Source organism: Kryptolebias marmoratus, linkage group LG12 (assembly GCF_001649575.2).
Source record: "Kryptolebias marmoratus isolate JLee-2015 linkage group LG12, ASM164957v2, whole genome shotgun sequence".
In the NCBI taxonomy this organism is placed as follows: Eukaryota; Metazoa; Chordata; class Actinopteri; order Cyprinodontiformes; family Rivulidae; genus Kryptolebias; species Kryptolebias marmoratus.
The window spans coordinates 25,164,300-25,179,068 of NC_051441.1; the positions used below are offsets into that span (position 1 = coordinate 25,164,300).

The 14,769-nt window shown below is 40.4% G+C and overlaps 1 protein-coding gene across 10 annotated transcripts in view; it reads left to right on the forward strand.

The window, feature by feature from the left end:
- Nucleotides 1–14,769, forward strand: part of hdac5 (histone deacetylase 5) — a 95,302-nt gene that overhangs the window by 32,919 nt on the left and 47,614 nt on the right. For 4 of the 10 annotated variants that reach the window (XM_037978542.1, XM_037978541.1, XM_037978540.1 and 1 more), the window contains 5 exons: nucleotides 9,581–9,715; nucleotides 11,514–11,621; nucleotides 12,930–13,180; nucleotides 13,263–13,407; nucleotides 13,489–13,594. In XM_037978542.1, coding sequence (XP_037834470.1) covers nucleotides 9,581–9,715; nucleotides 11,514–11,621; nucleotides 12,930–13,180; nucleotides 13,263–13,407; nucleotides 13,489–13,594 — 745 coding nt within the window. Of the gene's footprint in view, nucleotides 1–3,499; nucleotides 3,676–4,502; nucleotides 4,673–9,552; nucleotides 9,727–11,513; nucleotides 11,622–12,929; nucleotides 13,181–13,262; nucleotides 13,408–13,488; nucleotides 13,595–14,769 lie in introns of those variants that run through there. The other 6 variants (XM_025002169.2, XM_037978544.1, XM_037978546.1 and 3 more) reach the window with 6 other exon arrangements.

Consider the following 14,769-nt stretch of genomic DNA (forward strand, 5'->3'; position numbering starts at 1 on the left):
TCCACGAAATACAATAGGCCTTCGCAGCGCTGTCGCTGCTCGGGCCTAATAAATATTGATTGCACCTAATTTGACTTCTAATTTAAGTAACAATTACAAATAAATTAAATTAACATAAATGAAAAAGTGCAAACAAAGCACAGGTCTCACGTCAAGGCCAATGAATAACAGAGAACTCTGATAAATAGAGAGACGCTGTACTGTACTGTCCTTTTTGTGGCACAGGCTGCATATTGGGTCACTACCTGTAACAACTAAACAAAGCATATCTAATTCTGAATTTAATAGCATAATTTTACTGGTAAACAAGGATAAATTAGCACGCCTCATATTAATGTTTTCACTAAGTACAAAACACGCTTACCATATTTGGTCTTGTAAAGCCACCCGCTGAATTTTGGCTAAATAGTGATCCATTTTTGGTTAAACCCACTCGTTCCATGTTTATTGCTGCGGATACAGCGACATGCTAACTCCAGGTAGCTGAAGGTGGCGTGGCCTCAGGGCTCGCGGTGGAGGAGTTTTATATTTGGCGCTTACATCGGTGCAGTATTCTCTGAAAAGACGGGGCAGTACGCTACGTAACCAGTGAAAATACGGTAAAAAAAAAAAAAAAAAAAAAGAAAGAGCAGATTTTCTAGCTGTGATAGAGAGAGGATGTTTAAACCTAAAGCATTTAGTTTGATTTTCATTGATTTATTTGCTTTAGTTGTGATTCGCCCATCACAGGACTAATATTTCTTCCCTATGTGGTCTATAAACACTCCTTTTTATCGGATGCAGCAGTAATCTCCTTCCATGAGTTTTGAACCGTTTATTATCTTTGTGATCTCTCATAGAGGGATCATACAAATGCTATTACAGGCGAACCAGCTCCGCTAGAGCAGCGAAATCGTCCATTTTGAATGGAGCGCGGAGCATGCAGTCGGCACCAAGTTACAAAAACTGGGAGGCATACGACCACGCAATGCCACACTGCACGGGGCCTTCGCGCAGGGGCGGGGACAGCGCAATTGCGTCACTGTTGGCGGTGATCAACGCATCAAGTTAATGCGGGTGGAAAAAAAACATGTATAAAAAAAATGACAGTTTACAATAAACAAATGGAGCTTAGCCTAGCGGCGGGGTAGGGAAAGCCTGGTGGCCTATAATACACTGGGGGAAACCTTGTGTATTGTAAAAGAGTTTGTTTGCTTCGGTTTTATACGTATAGAGGTCCACACTCCAAGACACATATCCTCTTGGGTTTGGAAAGGGAAACAATAAATAGTCATCACTGACTGTATTACTTTCAGATAAGCTAGCAACATGCCTTAAGTATCTGCTATAGTCTAAGACAGTGGTTCCCAAAGATTTTCTTCTGGGCCCCCTTATGGAAATCCTGTTCCGGATGACATGGCGTCCCACTGTCAAATCGTGACTCATCTGACCACAGAACAGTCTTCCATTTTGCCACACTCCATTTTGAATAACTCCTGGCCCAGTGCAAATGGCTGAGCTTGTGGAGCTTGCTTAGAAATGGCTTCCTCTTTGCACTGTAGCGTTTCAGTTGGCAATGGCGGATGGCATGGTGGATTGTGTTCACTGACAATGCTTTCTGGAAGTATTCCTGAGCCAATTCTGTTATTTCCTTGACAGTGGCATTCCTGTTTGAGGTGCAGTGACGTTTAAGGGCCCGGAGATCACGAGCATCCAGTAGAGTTTTACGGCCTTGACCCTTAAGCACAGCAGTTGTTCCAGATTCTCTGAATCTTTTGATGATGTTATGCACGGTTGATGATGATAACTTAAAAGTCTTTGCTATTTTACGCTGGGTAACACCATTCTGGTATTGCTGCACTATCTTTCTACGCAACAATGGTGAAATTAGTGATCCTCTTACCATCTTGGCGTCAGAGAGACATTGACACTCTGAGAAGCTTTTTTTATACCCAATCATGTTGTCAATTGACCTAATTAGTGTTAATTAGTCTTCCAGCTGTTCCTTATATGCTCAATTTCCTTTTTCCAGCCACTTATTGCTACTTGTCCCAACTTTTTTGGGATTTGTAGACACTGTGACATTTGGAATCAACATATTTTTTCTTTAAAATCTTACGTTTACTCAGATTAAACTTTTGATTTGTCATCTATGTTCTATTATGAATAAAATATTGACATTTGCCATCTCCACATTATTGCATTCAGTTTTTATTCACAATTTGTTTAGTGTCCCAACTTTTTTGGAATCCGGTTTGTATTTATTTGGCCTTTTATTTCTTTATTAAACCTTTTGTGTATTTCTGCTTTTATTTTTAATAATGTCAGTTTTGGTCCTCCATATAAGGAAACTTATTTAGAGGCGAATAACAATGTAGCAGGCACTAGAACCTGTCCATTGTGGATACTTATCCATCTACAGCAGATAATGTTTTTTTAGCTAGAAACAGCAGTCTGTCCTTATGTTGAAATTTCAGAAGTACTAACAGCATGTTAATGTTCCTCCTGTGCTCAAAACTCTGCCTAAAGAGAAACCTGTTGCATGGATGCAGAAGAGTATACTGACCATGGCCTGTTATGGCTGCAGATGATCATGTATTATTATTGTGCTTTAATGCTTTAAAATCCATGTTACTTTGAGCCTAAAACAATGCTAAAACTGCTATAAATTGACACCTTGGGCTTTGTCATCAGAAAAAGTTCCATACCAAGAAAGTGGATTGTTGTGGCTTTATAGTTTAGCCCAAAGTGCATCCATGTTCACATGCCAGGTCATGTGACTAACAGCGCAGCATCAATAAATGGAGTGGAGAGATAGTGATAGGGTTGAACGACTCAATCATTTATGAATATCTGTAACTGTCTTTCAGTACATGTTTCTGTCATTACAGGGCTTGCTGTAAAGTCAGTCTGTGAAATACAAATGCACACCTATCACCATTTAACAAAACTGAGATCACACGTGTATGAGAATCAAGTTTGTGGTTTTGTTTTTTGTCAAATCCTGGACCCTGCCCACGTGGTTTGATTGATAGATGATCTCTGACAAGGAGAGCTATACGTACTCCTCTTTGTCGATCCCTCTCTTCCTGTCTATTTTTAACTTGGCTCCTCCTCCTCCTACAGGGTTATTTTCAGCTTCAATTCCTCCATCAAGCCCCATCTCCAGGGTTAGTGTTCTCTTTTCTCTTCTGTCACTTATTTTTTCTCTTTTTTGTCTTTTCTAATTTCTTCTCTTTTATGTCTTATTTTTTGTCTCTTCTCTTCTGTCGCTTCTATCTCTTATTTCTTCTGTCTCTTCTCATGTCTTGTCTCTTATTTCCTCTCTTCTGACGTTGAGAGGAGTGAAGGACATTAAAGCAGCATCCTTGGTCCTTTCGTCCTCTCGTGTGCATTTAATAAAACAAGCTCTTGCTGACTTTTCTCTCCATCTGTCTAACTTCCTTCCCACCCAGTGATCTACTTTCAGCCTCTCTCCCTCAGTCTCCTCACTTACTCTCCCTCCCTCCCTCCCTCCCTCCCTCCCTCTCTCGCTCTCTCGCTGTCTCCCTCTCTCTCCGTTCATTCAGCAGCTCAGAGCGTCACAGAAACAGAGCCGTGGACACGCCAGCAGCTCTCAGACGGTTAATGTCAGCCATCTGACCGACAGCTGTCTCAGTCTGCCGTACAGAGCTCCTCTGTTTGTGTTTCCAGGAGGTGGGTTATGAGGATGGACTGAGAGATATAGCTGCTGTTTCTTTTTCCGACAGGATCCGACACTCAGCACTCATCCTCTCCAGCCTTCCTCTTCTTCTGCCTTTCTTTGCCATTCTCTCAGCGCTTCGTTCTAATTTTGGAAACATGGAACCTCGGGGAGCGCTCTCCCAAAGCTATTTACGTCCTTGCTTCTCCTCCTCCTCCTCCTCCTCCTCCTCCTCCTCCTCTCCCTCTTGTTGACCAACAGGAGAACAGCAAAAGGATCTTTTGATGCTCCAAAGACGAGGAGGGGTAGTTTAGTGTTTCTGTTGTTGGGTTCTGCAGCACTTCAGCATTCGCTCACTGACTGACTCCCTCATGGGTGGGATTTTGCATTTTCCATCTGCTTGGGAATGACCCTGAAACATCCCCACTGCACCAAAAGAAACAAACTTTTCTTTTTTATCTGAAACAGCGACTCACAGCCACTGTTACTATTTCAGGAGCTATTAGTTCACGCACCAGGACTCAGGGTGATCCACACAAGCCTGTATTTCTTCAATTACTTCGACTCAATCCCTCAATCCAATTGCAGGGAGGACTTCCTGGAACTGGCAGCTACAATGACAAAGAGGGGATTGTGGCTGGTCAGCACACCTCAAACTGAACGGCCAATAAAAGCACACTCATGGATTTTTTAGTAGAATTTACTGTAGCTGTTTTAGTTTCCAATTGAAGCACAGAAACTTTAGGCAACTCCATGTTTGTAGTCCTTCCTAAGCCATCTAGTATCTTTGAAGAAGAGCTGAATCAATAATTAGTTTCCTTCTTTCTTAACAAACTTTAAGCACCAGCTTTTGTCCTGGCATGCTGTTACATCCCACGGTGTCAGGATTGTGCGCCATGTTGCAGACCATCTATGAGACCGAGTCGTGTTTCTCTTCTGCCAGCACAGACGGCTGTCACCAGCCACTGGAGCTCTTGAGCAGGGGCTCCGGTGCTGCCATGCCCACCGCTGGTGAGTCATCTCAGGGAAGGTGGGGCTAAGTGGGAGGCTGTGGTAAAATGGAATTAATTCATCTGTTTTTGCTGTGGATGTGTTTGGAGAGTGCTCAGGTGTTTTACCTGCAGGGTATAAGGATGTGATATGTGTGGAGATGGAGGAGACAGTTGCATTTTGGTATTTATTAATTAGGAAAGTTGGTCCTTGGCGTTTGGCTGATTTATCAGCATTAGAAGCTGCTACAGTGTCAGTAGCTGTGGCTTACATATGAGTATCACCCACCACTGAAAGGGGAATGCAGAGCGATAGTTTTTCCTTGTCTTTGTGTGTCTGTCTGTCAGCAAAATATCTGATGAACCACTGATTGCATCCAAGTAATCATTGAATGTACATCTACAACTGATTGCCTTTTGGAGTCAACCTGGTTCAAAATAGCTGTCACATTTATCTGACTTTAGAAAACACAACGATTTCTCCAATTCAATCAAATTTACAAATATTGACCTAAAATTGTGCGGTTGTAGCTGAGAGTCATTATCAACCCATATTCCAAGCACTACTCATAGCAGATCTGTGCTTAAAACTTCAGCATTAAATGTTGGAGTCAACAATGTTTGTTTGCAAAATATCCTACTTTGCTATCCTATTCTGCTGTATGTTGGCAAAATGTATGTATGTATGTATACAAGCACTTTGGTTTCCTAAATGTTTCCATCTGATGGATTAAAAAAAACATTTTTTTCTCATTGTCTAACATTTAATTAGCCTAAACCTTTACTGTTTTAGGTCAGTTAGGATTCCAAAAATTATTTGTATTGTAAAATGTCTAAATAATGAGAGAAAATGTTTTATTTTTATTTTTTTTAATTACTTTCTTCAAACTCACAAGTTTACTTACATTTTTCTTAGTATTTGGTAGCATTGCCTTTAAACTGTCTGACTTTGGTCAGCTGTTGCGGGTTTCCTTCCACAAACTTCTCACAATAATTTGCTGTAATTTTTTCCCATTCCTCCTGACAGAACTCGTGTAACTGAGTCAGGTTTGTAGGTTTCCTTGCTCACACACACCTTTTCAGCTCTGCCCACAAATTTTCTATGGGACTGAGATTAGGACTTTGTGATGACCACTCCAAAACATTGACTGTGTTGTCTTTAAACCACTGCTGAGGGTCATCGTTCATTTGAAGACCCATTTGTTACCAAGCTGGCTGGTGTCTTGACATGTTGCTTCAGTATTTCCACATAATGATACCATCTATTTTGTGAAGTGCACCAGTCCATCCTGCAGCAAAACATCCCCATAACATGATGCTGCCACCCTGTACTTCACAGTCCGGACGGTCCAAGCTTCCTCCTTTTTCCTCCAAACAATGGCGATCATGGCCAAACAGTTCAATTTTAGTTTCATCAGACCACAGGACATGTCTCCAAAAATGGAAGTTTTTATCCCTTTGTGCATTTACCAGTCCCCCCAGGATTCCGCGGGCATTTTTTGTGATTGTTGCGGGCTAAAATGCCTGATTTTGCGGGGCATTTTCCTAAAAGTTGCAATTTTAAAAGTTAGTTTTAAGTTGGTTATTGGATATTCGCGCTCCGCGGAGTTAGCGGCGTCTAGCTCACAGCTGACCCGAAACAGGAACACTAATGTCGGCCAGCTGTTCTCTGCCGGCCCCTTCTCTCACACGCGGTGGTTCACTTTAGGACGGCTGGCCGACATTCGGGTCAGCCGTGAGCTAGACGCCGCTAACTCAGCGGAGCGCGAAAATCCAATATCCAACTTAAAACTAACTTCAATGCGGTGTTTTGCGCGGTCCCTTACTGAAATCTTTGTGGGCAAATGTGAAGCATTAGCGCACATTTTGGCTTTGGTCGCTGCTCCTGCATGCTCCCGGCATTCTGATGTTAACAGGATGTGACGTCACATCTCTTCTTCGTGAGTTATTTGAGGTTATTTTGGATAAAGTTGCGGTGTTTTGGGCAAAGTTGCAAAAAGTTGCGATTTCGCGGGGTTTGCTTGATTTTGCGTTAATAGTTGCGATCGCAACATCGCAAAATCCTGGAGGGTCTGATTTACAAACTGTAATCTGGCTTCTTTATGTTGCTTTGGGAGTAATGGCTTCTTCCTCGTTGAGTGGTCTTTCAGCTCATGTTGGTTCAGGACTCGTTCCACTGTGGATAATGACTCAGTGACCAGCTTCAGCAGCATCTTTGCAAGGTCTTTTGCTTTTGGTTTGGGGTTGACACATTTTGCACCAAAACTTGTTCATTTCAGGAACAGAGAACCCATCTCCTTACTGATGATGGCAGGAAATTTTCATGGTGTTTATACTTGTGTATAAATGATTAAACAGACGAACCTTCAGCACCTGGAAATTGCACCAAAGGATGAACCAGAAATGTAGAGGTTGACAGTTCTTTTCTTGCTATGTTGGCTGATTTCTTTTGATTTTCCCATGATGTCACACAAAGAAGCAGAGTGTTTGAAGTGTGCCTTAAAACACATCCACAGATCTGCCTCCATTTAACGCAAATATTGTCAACTAACCAATCATAAGCTTCCAAAGCCATCGTTTAAAGGCAGAGTAATTGTATGTAAACTTGTGACTCTGAAGAAAGTAATAAGAAAGTCTTTAAAATATTTTCTCTCTTATTATTTGGCTGTTTAACAAATATAAATAAAATTGAGACTCCAAACTGGCCTAACACAGGAAAATTTTTAGTGTCATTTAATGTCAGATAGTGAAAATAAAATGGTTCTGTGATTAAAGTGATTAAATTGTGATATAACCAAATTTAAAATACCGCCACAGCTAATTGACATTATCCAAACATGGCTATAACTCAGTCTGTTTTGCAGATATTGAGCTAAACTGATAGTAACTGTGAGTCATGCACAACATATACTCTGAGCACTAGTCTTGTGTATAATGTTTTTTTCAAGGTTTGATCAAAACGACTACAATGGAAAGCAACTTTTCCTAATAACAAAAGGAACTAAACATAATTTGTCCCCTCCCTAAAACAACTTCCACAGCACTTACAATCATAGGTGAAATGAACATTTGTGAAAATAACAAATAAATACAATGAACAGTATTCAAACTTTGTGTTTGGAATTACAAAATGTATTTGAATGCCATTCTGTTTTACAAAATTTTGTGTTCAGATTCAATGTTCTAGAATCAGAAAATAATTTCTTTCTTCTTCACATATCAGGGGAAAAGGAAAAGGAGCAAAAACACACTGAAGCTTTTTTGGCCCTGTCTACAGTACTCCAGATATTCTTTTTTCCCCATTCATGCAAAAAACTTCTTCCACACTTTTCTAACAAGAACATTGAAACACCTATATAAAAAAAAACACTTGGATTGTTAAGAAAATTCCAGATTTACTTGCCACAGCCAACTGACATCAAAAACCACAAAAATAGCTATAACTCAGACAGTTTTTAACAGATAACATCCACAGTGGATGACCAACCCATAATACTTAGCCCACCCTTGAGTCTCTATAGAAACACCACATTTGACGCCTCCTGACTCTCTCCTAGCTTCTAATTTGTCTAAAGTACATACAGCCATTATACTGTTTTTACCTCTCACTCTTGCTCTAGCTTTTTTTTTTTCTTTTTCAGCTGCGTGTTTAGCAGGGCTGACGTCATGGTGCTAATTTTCTTTTAGCAAAGCAGTATGAACGAGACAGGAAAAGAGAGGAAAATGCAAGCCGAAGTAGCTCCCCCAGCAGCAGCTGTGAATCCGCAGCGACAAAAACAGAAAATGAGAGAGAAAAAAAGGACTGCTTCTTAGACACAGTCTTTTCCATAAACCTGCCGGTGTGTGAATGTGTCAACTTTATGTCTGAATGAGCTTTCAGTAACTCTTCAGTCAGAGTAGTGATGCTGGAACCACCTAGTTAGAAACTATGTCAACCAGATGCAAATCTCAACATAGACAGGTGGGGGGTGGGTGGGTATCTGTAGTCTGCCCCAATAGACAAAGACGGACAATAATGATTATGCTTGGTGTGTGTGTGTGTGTGTGTCTGTTAGCAAAGTAGTTACTATATAACCCAAAACGAATTCTAATGAAACTCCAATCAAGTAATCATTGCATGCATGTCTATAATTTTATAACCTTTGGAATCAACTCATTTCAAGATGGCCACTACAGCCAACTGACCTTAGAAAACACAAAAATGTCTCTAACTCAGCCAATTTGACAGATATTGAGCTAAAAAAAATTATGTGACAGTAGCTGAGAGTCATGACTAGCATAACATCTCATGATAACGCCTAAGGTTACACATAATGTTGTTTAGAAATTTGACCAAAACAGCTCTGACTCTGTCGTTTCTTAACCTAAGATACTTTTTCATCTAAAACTTTAGTTCTGACTAGATGGATGAACTAAATCAAAATGACCGTATTTACAATTTCTTTGTTTAAACATTTAATATGTTAACTATGTTCAGCTGCAAATAAAATATGGGTGTATGAGATTTACAAATCATTGCTTTCTGTTTTTTACATTTTACACAACATCCCAAATTTTTCACTATTCTAATTGTACATAAAATAACTGTTTTATTCTTGGTACTTTTTGTTGCTTTGTTGTCCTTTTTGAATACCTTGAAGGCCCTGACCGTTTGTCATTGGGTTTGCAGAGTGTACAGTCTCGTGTTAAATCTAAGATTTAATCACAGGTCTGTTCTCTGTTCTTATTTCCATTCGGATACTCAAGCTGCTGTCATTCTTTGACTGCTTCCATCCTGACATGTGTGTTAATGTGTGGAGTATGGCAAGAAGTGTTCGCAAGAAGAGTTACTAAAACATCGCCTCAGTTTCGCCGCCTCTTTGTCGAACTGTACGTTAGTGAGTGTGTGTGTGTGTTTACCAGGCTATAAATGTCCTCCGTTTGACGTCAGATGCTGGCTGCTGTGGAATGCTTCTCTCTTGCCAAACGGACTGTTGTACACACTCACACACACACTCACGCACAGTGTGTGGTAGTGGAAGGGGAGACACGTGCGTCACGGTGAAGCGCCAGGATATTTGTTTAGGTAATTCAGATGTGAGTAGCTGCACACACACACATAAATACAAACACACATGGCCTTGTTTATCCACAGTTCTCAGTTTTGTTTGAGCAGCCACTTTGCCTGAGCTAACCGTCAAAAACCTGAGGTTGTGAAGTCAAACTCTTGCTCTGTATGTCTGAATTCCCCCCCCAAAAAACTGAAGACTTACAGGAATAAGGCAAACCTTGATTCTGACTCTAGATACAATCTATTGCCAAACTAGTCCCAATCCTCCAGGACAGAGCTAACCGGCTTGGCCTTTCTGTGGTTGTTAGCGTTTGATTAGATTAGAAGCCATGTGGGTTGCAGAATTAGAGAGATGGGCTGGTAACCAATCAGAGCACCTTACAAAGGTCAGCCTTCACTGAAAGAAGCCCTAATTGAGTTTATCCCCCGGGGAGCAGGTAGAAAGTAACCTAACATCTCAGTATGTGGCAGTGTGCTCTGTTTTCTAGGAAGTAGTCTAATCCCTGACTGAGGTCAGGCGAGGCCAGGAGAGTAGAGCTCTGCTCAAGGGCACGCTAACAGCTGCTAATAGAAACAGGAAGCTGGGTCTCCCCCATCGCAAGTCTGTCAGGATTAGAGGCCTGGCGTTCCTTGAAAGAATTCATATCACCCGCTGCCTTGGCAGAGTTTTAAACCAAGATTGTCTTGTGGTGAAAAGTCATTTTGGTCAAACCATTAAAATAATGTGAAGGATCTCATGTGATATTGGGAAATGTCACTGTGGGTATGTGTTGTGAATGACTCTGTTATCACTGTGACAAATTTTTAGCTCAGTATCTGTAAAATTGACTGAATTGTAGCCATTTTTTATTTCTAAATCCGTTTTAAGCTAAGCTCTTGTGCAGTCTGTTGGCACTCAGACTACGAATTACTATGATTACGTTCTGCAAGTTCTAATAAAATCTGTCCAGTGGTTCATAAGATATTTTGCTAACAGACAGACACATCCACACAGTCTGTTTGTATTTACATTTTACACAATGTCTCAACTTTTCAGAATTTGGGTTGAATTTGTATGTCTGTTATTCTTCTGTTTCAATACATTTCACGTCTCCTCCTGGAGATTCTGAAAAACCCAAACAAAACATACATCAGAAAATAATGTGCTATGACTTCTGGCAACAGTACAGTGTAGAACATAGAATGAATTAATGAAAAAACTGTAAATGTCCCCATAGACATCAGTGGAATTTTGGTGAACTGAGTGGGAAAAGCTAGCCATGTTTGGAGCTCACTTCACAGCAGAAACATCATTCAGAGTTTAAAACCCTCTAACATTTTTACAAACTTTAAACTTCTCATACAAACATTTTGTCTGCTTAGATTGCTACAAAGATACCTAAATTCTTACTGGGCTTTAGAAAAGAAAGTTTCATGCAGGAGCTGCATTGGTACATTTCTGCAGAAAATATTTGAGTTTCTCCAGGCTTTGCTGCTCTGAGTAGCTGCCCCCTCTCTGATGATTTGTTTCTATTTGCAGCACTTGTAAACATTTTCCCTGTGTCCTTTAGCCAAGCTATGCTGAATATAGACTAATGTCAAGGTAACGCTACATGGCCGTGCTATCTATTGCTATGCTAATGTTAGGCTAGCAGCTATTTTTAGGGGTCAGGACGCTGTGTCCCTGACTTTCAGCTACACTTTCACAGCTCATCTGAATGAAATGGAAGTTGACTGTATACAGTGTGTGTGTGTCCAGACAGTGATGCAATAATATGCTGTGACCCTAATAACTCTTTCCAGGCTAATCGATCACTCTTTGTGTCTCTTGCAGTAGTGGAGGTGAAGAGCAGCCTCCCGTCAGGCATGCAGAGCCCAGCAGGAACAACAAGCGAGCCGAGGGGAGGAGGAGGAGGAGGAGGTGGAGGTGGTGGAGACAGCAGTGAGTAGGAAGTTTTCTAAACTCGAGGCTTTTCATACCAAAAATAACAAATACCTGCTGCATGCAACTGTAAAACACGCTGGTGCTAAAAATGCAGAGGACACAACAGCTGGAAATAAAGGGCCTATAATTCCTTAAAGGAATGCATATCGCCCACCACCTTTCATGCTAGAGTTTTATACTAATTTCATCTTATGATGAGAAATGAAGAAGTTGTTTTTGTCAAATCTTGAAAATAATGTTTATATCAGTGTCTTGCAATCCTTAAAGAGGTCACACAGCATCTGTGTTGTGAACAACCCTCAGCTACTACCACTTCAAGTTTTAGTTCAAGATCTGTAAAATTAAATGAATGAATGAAATCAGATTTATTTTTGAACATGTTTAAAATGTGAAGGAAAAAAAATGTTTGTACCTCAGCCAATTTAGTTGGCTGAGGTATAATCATTTTTGTGTTGACTAATTTCATTTACAGTAGCTGTGTCGGCCATCTTAAATTGGATTGGATTCAAAAGTTGTAGATAGGGTTGCCAACTTTCAGAAATTTAAACAAAGGAACACTGACTGGACAGGGTAGCACAGATGGAGAGGAGACTTTTTTTATTTAGAGAATATTTACTTTTCAGCTTTGATTAAACAAAATCAGTTCCACCTGTTTAATTTATCATCTATAAACAGAATTACACTGACTCTGAAAAATAAGGATTAAAGTGAGTTTCTTGTCACCTTAATATGGAGTTTGTCTTTTTAGTGTCAAATATGAGGCAATTCCGTATTTCAAGGTACAGTTGGCAGCCCTAGTTGTAGATGCACATCTAGTGAATATTTCCTGAATGTTCCAATACAATCTGTCCAATGACGTATGAAATGTTTTGCCAACAGAGTTGACTTCATATAGTTAATGGCAAAATTTTAGGCAAAAATCTTGTTCTGTCTGTTTGTGCTCAGAATCATGCTGGAGATCAGTCTCACCAAATTTTGTTTAATATATATAAAAGGACTGTAGTATAATCATTTTTGTGTTTTTTGGCCGCCATCTTCAATTGGGTGGAGACCTCGTCCTTAAACCAGATTTAATTGTGTCAAGCTAAAAAGTTCTGGACCTCAACCCTTACAGAGAACTGAAGGAGCCTCAGAAGGGGTCCTGCTAATCTCCAACACATACGCAGAGAGCTGAAAAATTGCATACAATGCAATCTTGTAGCTGTCTGAGTTCTTTGATTGCACATTTGAGGCTCAACGCTAAACAGCAGGAAAAATTTGTTTAGTTTGAGGAAGGATAATTCCTGTCCTTGGATGTATTTCCAGGTGGTGGTCCTGTAGAAGGCCCGGATGGAGGTGGAGGCCCAGTGGACCTGAGAACAGAGCCCAGGGTGGGGGGGTCTCTGTCCAGCAGTTCAGCGGTGGACACAGCCCTGAGAGAGCAGCAGCTGCAGCAGGAACTCGTGCTCCTCAAACAGCAGCAGGAGCTCCAGAAACAGCTGCTGTTCGCAGAATTTCAGAAGAAACACGAAGTGCTGACGAGACAACATGAGGTTCAGCTGCAGGAACATTTAAAGGTAAGCTAAATCACTACTGTCCTGGTCTATTGACCCTCCTCAGAATGTGTCAATAACCTGATCCTGAACATGTGTGATAAAGCAACAACAGGAGCTGCTGGCAGCAAAGAGACAGCAGGAGTTGGAGCAGAAGAGAAAACTGGAGCAACAAAGACATGAAGAACAGGAAAAACAGAGACTGGAGCAACAACTTCTGCTGCTGAGGAACAAGGAGAAGGGCAAAGAGAGTGAGTTGTCCTTCTGCTGAGCTGTTAGCATGAGGACAGACATGTCCTGACTGCTGTCTGCTTGTCTTTGTCTCCTGGAAGGTGCCATCGCCAGCACAGAGGTGAAGCTGAAACTGCAGGAGTTTCTTCTCAGTAAGAAAGAGCCTGGACCTGGTGGACTCAACCATTCCTTCTCCCCGAAGTGCTGGTGAGAAATACTACAGATGGAGATATTTTTACTAGTTTTGTCATTTGAAAAGACAAAAAAAAAAAACTAGAAGAAATATTTTGGCTACCCTAAATCCATTCTTCTGGTAAACCTTTACTTGTTACTTTTACTTGTTTTGTAATTCATAAGCATTGAAGCACCTTTCTTACTGCTCCCTTTAGGGATGTCCAGATCAAGATTTTTCTTGTCTCTGATACCGATCCAAGTCATTTATACAAAGGATCGACTCATACCCAATCTCAATTCAATACTTTCATCAGTTTGCTTTGTTTTTTTTACAGTACATGCTTGAAGATTACAGATCACAAATACATTAAAATTATTAAAATTCTTGCTATTTTGAACATGATGCCTTAGTAGCACCACATTTTCACATTTTCTGTATTCATTTTGTTCCTCAAATTGTTGTTTTGGCAAAATAAGTCCTTCTTCCAAAGCTTAGCTTTAATATTAGCATTAGCGTATGGTCCAGTGCACCACTACTTGCTGCTACCTAGTGCCTCATTGCTGTTTGGTGGCAGCACTTGGCACCATTTTATGTATCGGCCTACAGTGGGAAAACGGTCATACAAAGGTGTATGAGAGAGTATCTGATACTACAAAAAAATACTAATGAAATAAAAAATACAAATATTATACTAAAAAATACTAGTCAGATCTATTTTGTTGCTTTGACAATCTTTGACAATACTCTAATCACCACTCTAATAACCACTGATGCTCCACCCCCTACTGTTTATTTTATGGAAAATAATTCATTATTTGAAAAATATAAGAATGTTAAAAAAGGCTCAAACTGTAACACAGCCAAAATGATCACTAATAAAAAAGGAAGTTGGAAAAAAATGTACAATAATGCCCAAGTAGGGCACAAGGGTTAAAATTTAACATTTTAAAATGTTATTTCACAGCAGCTGCCATACTATGACTGCTTTACAGCAGCCATACTGAGGCATGGCTGATGGAAAACCAGAAACAACAAATCATCAACAAAGATCAGGAGCAGAGTGTTGCAGCTACTTCAATAAACATCAGTGAAAAGTGCCTTGATCGGTAATATATATACACTCCTGATCAAAATCTTAAGACCAGTCAAAAAATTGCAAGAATTTGCATTTTGCACTATTGGATCTTATGAAGGTTCTAAGTAGAGC